General features: G+C 42.0%; 1 protein-coding gene and 1 non-coding gene across 28 annotated transcripts in view; both read left to right on the forward strand.

Annotated features, from left to right (window-relative positions):
* The window catches only part of LOC101925346 (lysosomal phospholipase A and acyltransferase), a 188,799-nt gene that overhangs the window by 100,635 nt on the left and 73,915 nt on the right, over positions 1–14,249 (forward strand). For all 27 annotated transcript variants that reach the window (XR_012429038.1, XR_012429041.1, XR_012429040.1 and 24 more), the window contains 2 exons: positions 5,280–5,335; positions 7,718–7,844. Coding sequence is in view for 20 of the 27 variants with exons in the window: in XM_074027425.1 (XP_073883526.1) it covers positions 5,280–5,335; positions 7,718–7,844 (183 nt within the window). In the remaining 7 variants the exon portion in view is untranslated. The remainder of the gene's footprint in view (positions 1–5,279; positions 5,336–7,717; positions 7,845–14,249) is intronic.
* On the forward strand, positions 13,080–13,214 carry LOC123570716 (small nucleolar RNA SNORA48). Its single transcript, XR_006694969.1, has one exon. It is a non-coding gene; the product is annotated as a small nucleolar RNA SNORA48 (small nucleolar RNA).

Genomic DNA, 14,249 nt, shown 5'->3' on the forward strand with positions numbered 1-14,249 from the left:
TTGCAGTGCAGTGGCACGATCTCGGCTCACCGCAAGCTCCGCCTCCTGGGTTCACGCCATTCTCCTGCCTCAGTCTCCCAAGTAGCTGGGACTACAGGTGCCCACCACCACGGCCCGGCCAATTTTTTGTATTTTTAGTAGAGACGGGGTTTCACTGTGTTAGCCAGGCTGGTCTCAATGTCCTGACCTCGTGATCCGCCCATCTTGGCCTCCCAAAGTGCTGGGATTACAGGCGTGAGCCACCGTGCCCGGCCTTGATTTTATTCTTTCTTGTGCATATTTAAAACACTTTTACGTCAGTTATTTCCTCTCAGTTTTAAAAACATTTAGAGCTTATGAAAGACTTTTTTTTTTTTTAGACAGTGACTTGTTCTGTCACCTAGGCTGGAATGCAATGGCACAATCTTGGCTGACTGCAACCTCCGCCTCCTAGGTTAAAGCGATTCTCCTGCCTCAGCCTCCTGAGTAGCTGGGATTACAGGCATGTGCCACCACACCTGGCTAATTTTTGTATTTTTGGTAGACATGGGGTTTTGCCATGTTGACCAGCCTGGTTCTTGAACTCTTGACCTCGAGTGATCTGCCCACACCCTCCCAAAGTGCTAAGATCTACGTGCCAGTCATGAAACACTATTTTTATAAGAGTAATATAACAAATACTTAAACCTACTGCCAAGTTTAAGAAATATATTTACCTTTGAAGGCCTCTGGGTCCCCCTTCTCAAATGGAACCGCCACCCAAATCGACCCTTGCTTTTCTTTTTTTTGAAATGGAGCCTTACTCTGTCACCCAGGCTGGAGTGCAGTGGGACTTTCTCAGCTCACTGCAGCCTCCTTCTCCCACGTTCAAGCGATTCTCCTGCCTCAGCCTCCCGAGTAGCTGGGATTACAGGTGCCCAAAAAGTGGAAACAACGTAAATGCTCACATCTTTTTTTTTTCCCCCCTGTTTTTGGGCTTTGTACAATATTGCCTGTATTCTTGAAAAATTGTATTTTCAGAGGTCTTAATGTTTTAAGACTGATCCATGTAACTGAAGACCTTTCACTACTATTAAGTTTTTCATTGTATGAATGTACCACAGTTTATTATCGTTTCTCTTACTAGATATTTGGATATTGTCCAGTTTTTGACACTGCTGTACCTGGTAAACATAGGCAAGAATATTAATATTCTTAAATTTTGTTAATCCAGTAGGGGTGAAATGGTATCTTGAAGTTTGGGTTTGAATTTCCCTGATAGCTATTGAGGTTGTTATGGACCATTCATATTCATTTGCTGTGCAATAACTGTGTCCTTGCCTATTTTCTCCATTGGATCATTTTTCATTTTCTTAGTGACTTAAGGAATTCTTTATATATTCTGGATAGCAGAGTGAATTGGGGGAAGTGCCTCATCTTTTCCCATTCCTTAACAGCATTTGTGTTGGGTACTCTCATATTCCCTTGCACATGTGACAGAGCTCACCTCCAAAACCTTCTGGACAGGGAACTGTCTTTGTGGGGAGCCATTAACTTGTGATATATTTCTATTCGTGGTTGCAGGACTAGTCAGATTTGTTTCTTCCTGAGTTTGTTCTGGTCATGTATATCTTTCTTTCTTTTCTTTCTTAATTTTGATACAGAGTTTCACTCATGTTTCCCAGGCTGCAGTGCCGTGGTGCAGTCTTGGCTCACTGCAACCTCTGCCTCCCGGGTTCAAGTGATTCTCCTGCCTCTGTCTGCCAAGTAGCTGGGATTACAGGTGCCCGCTACCATGCCCATCTAACTTTTGTATTTTTTTAGTAGAGATGGGGTTTCATCATGTTGGCCAGGTTGGTCTCGAACTCCTGATCTCAGGTGATGCGCCCATCTTGGCCTCCCAAAGTGCTCAGATTACAGGTGTAAGCCTTTGTGCCCGCCTGGTCATATATATTTTTCTAGGACTTTATTCCTTTCCCCTACGTTTTCAAATATGTTGATATTAATTAGCTCACAGTATTCTCTTTTTGCATCTGGAGTTATATCCCCCATTCTTTTATTCCTGCTATTTATTTATGCCATTTCTGGATTTTTAACCAGTCTTTCCATAGTTCTTGGCTTTATCAAACCTTTCAGTGTGCCTTTCTGTTTCACTGATTTCTGTATTTAAGTTCTTTTCACTTTTTTTTGTTTATTATGTTTTTTCTTAGTTAAAATTTTAATATCAGTTTTCATTCTTTTATCTTTTTAAAACTTAAGTATTAAAGGCTATACTGTGCCCCCATCACCTCTCTTTTATAATTTCTCTATCTTTTTCTACTGGATCCTTCTTTTTGGAGTTTAATTATGTTTCTGTCTTCTCATCCTAAACATTCCCTTTCTCTTAAATCTGTCATCCTCTTAAGCTTTTGTTTCATTTCTCTATCGCTTAGCATCCACCCTCTCAAAAAAGTAGTGTCATTTGCTTTCATTTCCTTACCTGCTACTCTTTAATCTTTTGTCTTTCACTTCATTGAAATCATAATCGCCTAAAAATTTGACAGCCAGCTACTTCCTCTCCTTCTTAACACTTTTCCCCCTTGACTTTGTTGTTATCTGGTTCTCACACATCTTTATTCTTGTTCGTCTTTTTATGTGAATTTTTCTGGCTCTTAAATATAGATATTTTCTAAGGTTTTATATTAATGTTTCTTCTCGTTATCTTTCTTCTTTTTGATAAATTTTATTAGCTCCCAAATCTCTCTCTGTAGCAACATGTTTCTCTTAAATTTTAACCTGAAATTTAAAGTACCCACTAGATATTGCTTTATAAATGTCTCACTGAGACTTAAAATATGAAAACATACCTGACTTCACAAACTAGTTTATCTCTCTGGGTTTCTTAACTTGATTAATAATAGCATCTTTTCTTTGAGCTGGAAAGTATGTGGCTGTCTTCTTCTCCTTTAAAATTCATTTCCTTTCAACCCTGACCCATACCCTGCCTGTCTTCAAAAAACATCAGTTCTGTTTCATCATTTATTAATTCATCAATTATTTATGAAGCATTGCTATGTGATATAGACACTAGTCTAGACATTGGGGATATAATGTTGAATACAACCTTCAGGTTGCGTGCTCTGATAGAGCTTACATTCTAGTGGGGAAGCACTTATAAACAAATAAATGAACAAGATTATTCCAGGTAAAACTGTATGAAGTAAGAGGGTAGAGTGATAGAGAATGAATTGTGAACTGTTTTTATCAAGTCATCAAGGAGTGTCTTTCTGTAGGTGTCACGTTTTACGTGAATAAGGAGCATGAGAAAGAGACGGTGTCTCAGAGCCGTCCCTTCCTTTCCACTCTAAAAATTCATCTGTGCCTGAATACAATTAATAGGTATTATTGAATTCATTTATTTGACCCAGAGCTTCACATTTAAGAACTTTTGATTGAAGTTGAATCATGTTAAATGGTGACAGTTACTGGCTTTAGAGGAGATTGCAGTTGTAAACATGTAACTCCCATTTTAAAAGCACCTTCAGCAATCCCCTTCATTTTCTAGGCTCCTTATTATGGCATTCAGGCCGTAATCTGCTGCCAGTCTTTCCAACCCTCTTTCTTACTGATCCTTGCCTCATACTTTATACAACATCACAGCTACTTGTAAGTCTCTGTATCTTAGGAGTTCTTGTCATCTTGTCTTTGCTCATGCTGTCTCTTCTGTCTATAATTTACCCTTTCCTCATATGAGTTCTTTCTCATGTTAAGTCTCAGTTCAAGAGCTCTTCCAGGAAGCCTTCCTTGTCTCACTACCCCTCCCCAAGATTAGGTTAAAGACCCTGATCCCTGTGTTCTTGGTTTATCCAGAGTGTACCTTTATTAATTATTGTACCCAACACATTTTATTATAATGAACTGTTTGCATTTGCCTTTCATCCACAGGCTGAAGGCAGAGCATCCTGTCTCAGTTATGTCAGTAACACAAAGTGGCACATAAGGATCCAGCAAATGATTGCTGAACTGAGCTATAATTCTAAGTAGGTGTAGCACTTGCCTGTAGTATCTCTTGTGCAGCAGAAGTAGCCACTTTCTAATTACTGGACTGGAAAGTGATGGTTACAACCTGGAAAGCATTTGATGAAATCTCTCACGATAACTTTGCAGACCAGATGAAGAAGTGCTGCAAGCTGTGTGTGGCTTAGTCACTGAGTGAATGCCCATGACACACACACAAAAAATGCTTTGGAATAATTGTACATCAGTTGGAGAGCTTTAATAGCAGATAAGGCTGTCTCCAAATGAGTAGTTCACTTGGGATGAAGAGACAGAAAATGTGTTGGCCAAATCTTCAGGTGACAGAAATCTGGAAAGCCTAGGAAACATTTTTTAGGACCATCAGTATCTAAAAAATATTTTGGCAAGTCAAGGGATCCAACAAAATGAAGTCTCCCTGCTGGGAGTAAGTAATATTCCAAATGGTTGGGAGAAAAAAAACAACTCAGCTGCATAAGTGCACAGTGTGGGAACATGGCAGTAGGAAATGTATAGACACTTGGTCATATACTTAGTGTGAGAATCAGCATATGGTGCTCCCAAGAAAACTTCCCCCCCCGCACCTCAAGAAAGCTTTCATTAACAAAGACACAGCATTTCCATGTACAGTGGTTAGAGCCTCAGTCATTCTGTACCACACTTGGTCATTTCTCACGTAGGCTATTCAGTCCTGGGCCTTGTGAATTTGGAGGAGCATATTTAACCAGAGACCATGAAGTCTAAAATATTATGTAAGGAATAGGCACAGAACTGGGGATGCTAGCCAGTAGGAGAGGAGACACAAGCAGATATAACAGCTTTTCAACATCTGAAATATAATCTCACAGAGAAGCAATCAAGATTTTATTTTGTGACAGCAAGGAATAATATTTAGACTAGTTGTTGGATACCATAAAGAGACATTTCATTTATCATGAGGAACTTTCTAGCAGCAATTATTATCCAAGATGGAAAGAGTTACCTGGTGAGGAAGTGAGTTTCCTATCATTTTAGTTACACAAGCAAAAGTTGGCCACCACTTGATGGGGGTGTTCTCAGAGGGCTTTTAAACATCACTTGGGTAGATGGTTAGAATGAACTCTGTGGGATCTGCTAACCTGGGCAGCCCATGATCTTTCTCCTTATTTTTTCCCCATTTGTATGCATTTACATTTTATTTTCATAATGGAAGTCAGTGGAAAAAAGATCCCCTTTGCTAATAAATTTGTGATACTACATGCATTAGATTTTGTCTGTATGCTTTCTGATATGAATTTCTTTTAACTATAAACTCTTTCTTTCAATAGATGGACGACCTCATTGGGAGGTAGAAGGGAAGATAATCAGGGAAAAATGTCAAGGGGTAAGAAATTCACCTTAATTCTTTTTTTTTTTTGAGACGGAGTGTCACTTTATCGCCCAGGCTGGAGTGCAATGGCGCGATCTCAGCTCACTGCGAGCTCCGCCTCCCGGGTTCACGCCATTCTCCTGCCTCAGCCTCCTGAGTAGCTGGGACTACAGGCGCCCGCCACCTCGCCCTGCTAGTTTTTTTGTATTTTTTAGTAGAGACGGAGTTTCATCGTGTTAGCCAGGATGGTCTCGATCTCCTGACCTCGTGATCCGCCCGTCTCAGCCTCCCAAAGTGCTGGGATTACAAGCTTGAGCCACCGCGCCCGGCCCACCTTAATTCTTAAGAAATATTTAAGACACTGAATAGAAAATTGAATAATGCTGCTTTATGGTATGGATGACTCTTTTGTATATTGATTAATAAAAAAGTAAAATTGGGCCGGGCATGAGGCTCATGCCTATAATCCCAGCACTTTGGGAGGCTGAGGCAGGAGGATTGTTTGAGCCCAGGAGTTCAAGACAAGCCTGAGCAACCCTGTGTCTACAAAAAATAAGCCATGTGTGGTAACATGCACCTGTAGTCCCGGCCACTTGGGAGGCTGACGTGGGAGGATCACCTGAGCCTGGGAGGTCAAGGCTGCAGTAAGCCATGATCATGCCACTGCACTCCAGCCTGGGTGACAGAGTGAGACCCTGTCTAAAAAAGTAAAATTTCTAGAGATGATGTTCCCCTTCCCGAGTCCAAGTGATCTCATTGCTCAGTTCCCACCTATGAGTGAGAACATGCGGTGTTTGGTTTTCTGTTCTTGTGATAGTTTGCTAAGAATGTTGGTTTCCAGCTGCAAAAACAATTTCTCGAGGTTTGGAAGTAAAATACTTACCTAGTATTAAAGCAAATTAAATTAAAATTTAGAAAAGATAGCCAGTTAGTGTCTTGTTTTCTCCCTATTGCATACAGGGGAGAGAAACTAGAAATGAAAGACCATCAGAAGGTTCTCATTGAAATTATCATTAATTTCTCTGAACTCATTTAGGAATAAAAACAAATTCAATAAAGAACATATGTATAGGCCTTCATGGAGAAATAAAAAAGAGAAAGAACATATGTAGTAGGTAAAAGATAGGAGCAAGAAAGTCCTTAGGGAATTGTGTACTTAACACACTATTTCTAACCCTTCTAGGATTCTACATTGAAAGTTTTGGTCTTGTTATCGTGGTTGGAATGGAGACAGAGTATTTTCTGGGCTAGGGAATACCACTTCCTACAGTGCTTTCCAAAGATCTGGAGCAATTTAGGTTGAGGATTGCATTTGGTTTGGGGCTAAAGATTTTCACCTTGGGTTTTGTAAAATTATTTTTGATGTAGATACACGTTTTGTTTAATGCTAGTTTAGAACATTTTGGATTATTTAATTTTTTAATTTTTATTTATTTATTTTAGATGGAGTCTAGCTCTGTCATGCAGGCTGGAGTGCAGTGGTGCAGTCTCGGCTCACTGCAACCTCTGCCTCCCAAGTTCAAGTGATTCTCCTGCCTCAGACTCCTGAGTAGCTGGGACTACAGGCATGCAACATCATGCCCAGCTAATTTTTGTATTTTTAGTAGAGATGGGGTTTCAACACGTTGGCTAGGCTGGTCTCAGACTACTGACCTCAACTGATCTGCCTGCCTTAGCCTCCCAAAGTGCTGGGATTACAGGTGTGAGCTATTGTACCTGGCTCCAGTTTAGAACATTTTGAATGTAAAATTTAAGAAAAGAAATCTAAACTAGGGCCGGGTGCGGTGGCTCACGCCTGTAATCCCAGCACTTTGGGAGGCTGAGGCGGGTGGATCATGAGGTCAGCAGATGGAGACCATCCTGGCTAACATGGTGAAAACCTGTCTCTACTGAAAATACAAAAAATTAGTCGGGCAAGGTAGCGGGCGCCTGTAGTCCCAGCTGCTCGGGAGACTGAGGCAGGAGAATGGCATGAACCCGGGAGGCAGAGCTTGCAGTGAGCCGAGATCATGCCACTGCACTCCAGCCTGGGCAACAGAGCGAGACTCCATCTCAAAACAACAACAACAACAACAACAACAACAACATAGTAACATGTAATATTCAGTAGAGCAAAACATCTTACTACATAGTATGTAAGACTTTTTACTTCTGCTACAACCAGAAACCCAGTTGGGTGAGTAAAAAGCAGTTTCTCTTTTATTGATTAAAGGTCTTAATCTCTTTCAAGACTGAAGTATCCCTATAGTAAATTTCCAGATGATGTATATGACTAGCTGATGTGCAGAATTATCTATGCTGGAGCCTTGTAGTTAAGACTCATGAGTTGTGATGTGTTTAACAGGTGCATTTCATTTTTAGTTCTGAGTGTAACACAATCTTGCTTTCCATCCTTAGGCTCACATTGTCCTTGAAGTTCCTCCATATCATAACCCAGCAGTTACAGCTGCAGTGCAGGTGCACTTTTATCTTTGCAATGGCAAGAGGAAAAAAAGCCAGTCTCAACGTTTTACTTACACACCAGGTACGAGGAGGAGTCATGATGGTTTACTATAGAGCTTTCTTTCCTAATGAATAAAAAGTTATTTAATGAATCCTATATTAGAATGTTTAAGGTAGAGTGCTTATAAACAATGAAAACACCAACAGATGCTCATTCTAAAGTTTTGTTGACTTTAAATATTATATGTGGTCTCAGTTGTTATTTTGTAATGATATATTATAAGGAAATTAGAAGATGAATGATAGTTTTAAAGTCTTTTTTTCAGAATTTTTATCAAAAATTCCCAGCATTACAGAGGGGCAGGTGTTTGTGAGTATGTGTGTGTTCCTGGGTCATGAACTCCCCTTGTACCCTTAGCACCATAAAAAGGCAATGTGGCCAGACGTAGTGGCTCATGCCTGTAATCCCAGCACTTTGGGAGGCCGAGGCGGGAGGATCACCTGAGGTCGGGAGTTCAAGACCAGCCTGACCAACATGGAGAAACTGCCCCTTTACTAAAAATACAAAATTAGCCAGGCGTGGTGGTGCAAGCCTGTAATCCCAGCTACTCAGGAGACTGAGGCAGGAGAATTGCTTGAACCCGGGAGTGGAGGTTGCAGAGAGCCGAGACTGCGTCATTGCACTCCAGCCTGGGAAACAAGAGCGAAACTCTGTCACACACACACACACACACACAAAATGAGCTTTAACAGAAAGGTAACATGATGAGACTTGTGTTTCAAAAGCCATTTTCCCCATATTTCTTTTCTTTATAAAGTGTCAAGAACCAGTTTAATCTTTTCTGAAATTAGTGACTGAGGAGTGAGATTTACATGCGGTAAGTCGAAGAAGGTGATTCAAACACCAAGAGTGTTTTGAATATACAGACAGAACATCAGTGACAATAAAGAATATCAGGTTTTGGGGAAAGATGAGAGGGGATAGGATTTAAAATGGGCCTTAGAGGGGAGAAGGAACAGAAGGGAAAATAAAAAAGATGGATTGAGATGGATGTAGATGAAGAAAGTTTGTAGATTTAGTAATGGAGAGTTTAAGGAGCTTCCATATGATAGCTTTAGGTTTTTTCCCACAAAAAATGACAGGAAGTATCCTATTGTGAGCAGAGGGAAGTTTGGGTGATTTCACAGTTGGACAATCATGGAGAATGTTTGAAATTGTTTTTGTAAAGAGAGAGAAAGTTCTCTACAGAAACCTGGTAGCATTCTAGACTTGATTGAAGGTTGATGTTGATCATCAATTTACAGATACTATTGTAATTAATCCTATAATTAGGGGTTTAATTTTTTTTTTTTTTTTTTTTTTTTGAGACGAAGTCTTACCCTGTTGCTCTGGCTTGAGTGCAGTGCAACCTCTGCCTCCCAGGTTCAAGTTCAAATGATTTTCCTGCCTCAGCCTCCCAAGTAGCTGGGATTACAGGCACCCTGGCTGATTTTTGTATTTTTAGTAGAGACGGGGTTTCACCATGTTGGCCAGGCTGGTCTTGAACTCCTGACCTCAGGCAATCCGCTTGCCTTGGCCTTCCAAAGTGCTGGGATTACAGGTGTGAGCCTCCGTGCCTGGCCCAGGGGTTTAATTTTCTTTTTCCTCCCTTTTTGTTTTTCATACCAGTTGGTAACAAGTTGACCTGCCGTTTAACTTTCTTAAGTAGCACTCAAATTCTTCAGGGCAGGTGGCAAGGTATGCATCTCCTCCAGAATGGGGTATAGCAAACGTCCTGTCCAAAGAGGTTATTAAATACTGTTGAGATGAGGGATTGTAGACTCTAACCTGAATGAGAAGGAAGAGGGCTTTCCAGATTGCAATAAGAAAAGCAAAATCAGTCAAGCAGATTAGGGGGTTTGATTACTACCTCATAATGGTAGTAATTGAAAGGCAAACCAGGAGAGTTTGCTGCCTTTCAGCCCATGAATTGGGAGGACAATAAAAAGGCAGAATCCTAGAGGATATTAATTTGGGAATGGAAATCAGTAGAGCTCTGGAATGGAAAGAAAACATTCGATTGCACTATAACTCATCACTGCCCTTATGGTTGATAGATGACAAATCAGGTGGCATAAACTAACAGAAGAATAGGCACACAGGAATGTTTGTATAGTACTCATTCTGGTTGGTTACTGTCTTTCTCTGTAGCATTTAACTTTTTTCATTTTTTTCTAAAATGAAATTTTGAATAAAATGTTTCTAAAATGAAATTTTTTATAAAATTTTTACAAAAGCCAGTACATTACTGTAATTTTTTTTTTAAAGATAGGTTTTTTTTAAAAACATTCAAATTCTCGGCTGGGTGCAGTGGCTCATGCCTGTAATCCCAACACTTTGGGAGGCCGAGGTGGGCGGATCATGAAGTCAGGAGATGGAGACCATCCTGGCTAACACAGTGAAATCCCGTCTCTACTAAAAATACAAAAAAATTAGCCAGGAATGGCGTCGTGCGCCTATAGTCCCAGCTGCTGGGGAGGCTGAGGCAGGAGAATGTGTGAACCTGGGAGGCGGAGCTTGTAGTGAGCTGAGATCATGCCACTGCACTCCAGCCTGGGTAACAGGGCAAGACTGTCTCAAAAAAAAAAAAAAAAAAAAAAATTCAAATTCTCTTCTCTTCTGAGACTATCATTCTGTCCTTCCAGATTCCTTTGATCCACATATAAACAAAATTTTTTAAAAATGGAAATGGGACCAGCCTGTATATGGTTTTGTAACGGAACATTTTAATTTTTCTTCATCGACAGAGTTTTACAGGATTGTAATAAATTCTTAGTATTCTGTTGTATGACCTGATCTCTGTTATGTTAGTGTTATTTTGTTTATCTCATTAATTTGTATGAATTCTTTATTTAGAGATTCTAACCTTTTGTTTGTTTATGGCAAATAATTCCTTTTAAAATTTTACTTATACAATTTTTAGATAGTCATATTGTTACGGGACCCTTGAGGTGTCACTTTGCCAGCCGGAAACCCCTGTGGCTAGTGGCACCTTTGCCCATGGCCCCTCTGGGCCCACTCGGCCTGGCAAGCTACATGTGGCTCGCGCTACTGGCCTGGATCCCATGCCTGCCAAGGGTGAGCAGAGTGGGAAGGGGTGTGTGAGTGAGCGAGCGTGGAGTCGGCACGCTGGCTATGGAGGGGCTGGCAGCTCTAGGCACCAGCATGGGTGGTGGCTCCCTGTGAGGCTGCAGCTAGACCAGGGATACCACAGGCAGCTTCCATGGCTGGCACTGGGGAACATGGTGGCCCCCAGAAACTTGGAGATGCCAGGAACCTCAGAGCCCCAAAGAGAGTGTCACAGCCCTGGCTCAGGGAGCTTCTAGGTCTGGGCTCCCTAAAGACCGCAGCTGTTCTCTCCTTCTTGGTGCTGCCAACATGGCGAGCAAGGGGCCTCTTTCAACCCTGTTTGTGTTACAACTCTTTCAGCCCCACTGAGTTCTTGTCCTATGCCCAGGAAGACTGAGGTACGCGGACAAATGGAGGGTGAGTGGGATGAAGAGGAGCTTTTTTTGAGCAATAGAACAACTCAGAGAAGACCCACAGAGGGTAGCTCCTCTCTGCAGCCAGGGTGTCCCAAGTGTTCAGCCCTCAGCAGAGAGGAAACTCTAGAATGGGTAGCTCCTCTCCACAGGCAGGTTGTCCTGTTGTCTTCTCAGCTCTCAGCAGCTTTCAGCAGAGAGGAGACCCTGAGGTGGGTAGCTCCTTTCCACAGCTGGTCGTCCTGTTTTCTCTTTTTGAGTATGGCTGAGTCCAGGTTTTATATGGGCTTCAGAGGAGAGAAAGTGCATGCTAACTGTTCCATGGGGTGGCCGTGGGTGGGCCCGGAAAAAGCACCGTAAGTTTGCATTCTGGTCCGCAGGACTGGCAGCCCAGTCCCCAGGCTTCAGGCCTTCTCCAGCTTGAAGGTGGGGCTTCACTGGTGACCTACCCCTTTCTGCCCAGGAACCTGTCCGCCTCCTGTTGCTTTTCATGGTGCCCAGGTTGTTTGTGTCAAGGGGTGCCTGCAAACCAGGGTTGAGCTGCCCTCACCCCTACCTCAACATCCCTCCTGTGCTCGTCAGTGCCCGAAGACTGAAGGGGGCTGAGGCAGCAGGGGGCTGGCGTGTCAGCACTGCCCCAAGCATACACACACCCTGCTGAGTTGCAACATCGCCTGGGCTCGGCCTCAACTTCCCTCCAAGATTGAAATGGGCACCAGGAGCAGGGAGAGGCCAGGCACCAGGAGCAGGCACCTCTGAGTCTGTTGGGGGAGGTGGACTTTCTGGGTCCCTGAGAGTGCAGAGATGCCTAGGTCAGCAGCCATGGTTTGAATGGCTGTAGCTGTACCCAGGATGGTGGGGCTTCTGCCTGCTACCACCCCACTCCCCCCGCCAAGAGCACAGGGATACCCAGGTCAGCAGCCGCAACTGGGTGGCCACAACTGCACCCAGGAAGTACAAGGCTCCCGCCCTGCCAACTCAGAAGATGTGGAGCATGCAGTGCTGGCCGCACCTCGCCCACTGCAGCCAGTGTCATGGCAGTGGCCACTCCAGATGGGCAACCACTGCCATCAATAGTTGCTTTTTTTTTTTTAATTAAAGTATTTCTGAATTTATTACCTTTTTGGCAATCCCTTTGCAATAGGGATCCAACCAATATCAATATCCAGTGGAGGGATGATCATTAATTGCAAATGGCTGATTCTTTTAGGGTTTTTAAGTTTTATTTTTTATTTTTATTTTTGTTTGAGACAGAATTTCACTCTTGTTGGCCCAGGCTAGAGTGCAGTGGCGTTGTCTCATTTCACTGCAACCTCTGCCTCCCGGGTTCAAGTGATTCTCCTGCCTCAGCCTCCTGAGTAGCTGGGATTACACGGGTGCATCACGACGCCTGGCTAATTTTGTGTTTTTAGTAGAGACAGAGTTTCATCATGTTGGCCAGGCTGGTCTCGAATTCCTTACCTCAAGTGATCCTCCCACCTTGGCCTCTCAAAGTGCTGAGATTACAGGTGTGAGGCACCGCACCCAGCCCGACCTTCATTATTTTACATGTCGATGTCTAGTTTTCTTCGCGCCATTGTTGAAAACCATTGAATGGTTTTGGCACCCTTGTTTTTGAAGATTAGTTGACCAAATATGTGAGGATTTATTTCTGGACTCTATTCCATTATATTGTTTATGTCTATCCTTATGTTAATATTACACTGTTTTAATTATTGTAGCTTTGTGTAGTAAGTTTTTAAATCAGGAAATCCTGATTTCCTCCAACTCTGTTCTTTTTCAAGATGATGTTGGTTGTCCTTGACTTGGGTAGAGTGATGTCTGCTTGGTGCTGCCTATCTCATATAAGCCAGGGATGAATCAATGCCTTATTTATCCCAGCTTGGCTTTTGGTCTGTGCCCATACCTGGTTTATGCCTTGGACACATGGGAAAAAAGATCATGTTGGCTATTTGGAATCTTGAGATTCCATGTGTATTTTAGAGTGAGTTTTTCTATTTCTGCAAAAACTGTCACTGAGACTTTGATAGGGATTACATTGAATCTGAAGATCACTTTATATGACTCAAGGACATCAATTTTTTTTGACAAAAGATCACTTTGGAGAGTGTTGTCATCTTAGCAATATTAAGTCTTCAATCCATGAACCTGGAATGTCTTTCCATTTATTTAGGGCTTCTTTAATTTCTTTCAGCAGTGTTTTATAGATTTCAGTTATGAGTCCTGCCTTCCATGGTTAAATCATTTCTGAGTATTTTATTGTTTTTTGATGTTATTATAAATGGAATTGTTGGCTATGCACAGTGGCTTATGTCTATAGTCCCAGCACTTTGGGAGGCTGAGGTGGGAAGTTTGCTTGAGTATGGGAGTCTGAGACCAGCCTGGGCAACACAGTAAGACTTCGTCTCTACAAAAAATAAGCATGAGCATGGTGGCACATGCCTGTATTCCAGCTACTCAGGAGGCGGAGGTGGGAGGATCACTTGCTGCAGTAACCCAAGATTGCACCACGGCACTCCAGCCTGGCCGACAAGAAATTGTTTTCTGAATTTTTATTCAGATGTTTATTGCTAGTTTATAGAAATATAACATTATTTTTGTATGTTGATTTTGTATCCTGCAACTTTGCAGAATGTATTTGTTAGTTTTTTTGTGGATTTTAGTACTTTTTTTGATCCCCACATGATGGCAGAGAATCAAGTGAGATGTGTGTGAGAACCATTGTAAAGCAGAAGTTCTGTGAATGTCAGAGTCATGGTTTCTGGTGTATGATGCAACATGTAAAACCAGATGATTGGTAGGCTTCCGATCAGGGATCCCAAATTCAATACTTTGTTAGGCCCTAGGGCTTTGTTTTTTGTTTTAGTTACTTAATTTTGAATAGGTAATAAATATACAGTGAAAAACATTCAAAAGACTAAAATAGTATGTAGTAAAAGGTAAACCTCTGAATTCTGTCCTTTAG

This window comes from Macaca fascicularis, chromosome 20 (assembly GCF_037993035.2).
Source record: "Macaca fascicularis isolate 582-1 chromosome 20, T2T-MFA8v1.1".
NCBI classification, from domain to species: domain Eukaryota; kingdom Metazoa; phylum Chordata; class Mammalia; order Primates; family Cercopithecidae; genus Macaca; species Macaca fascicularis.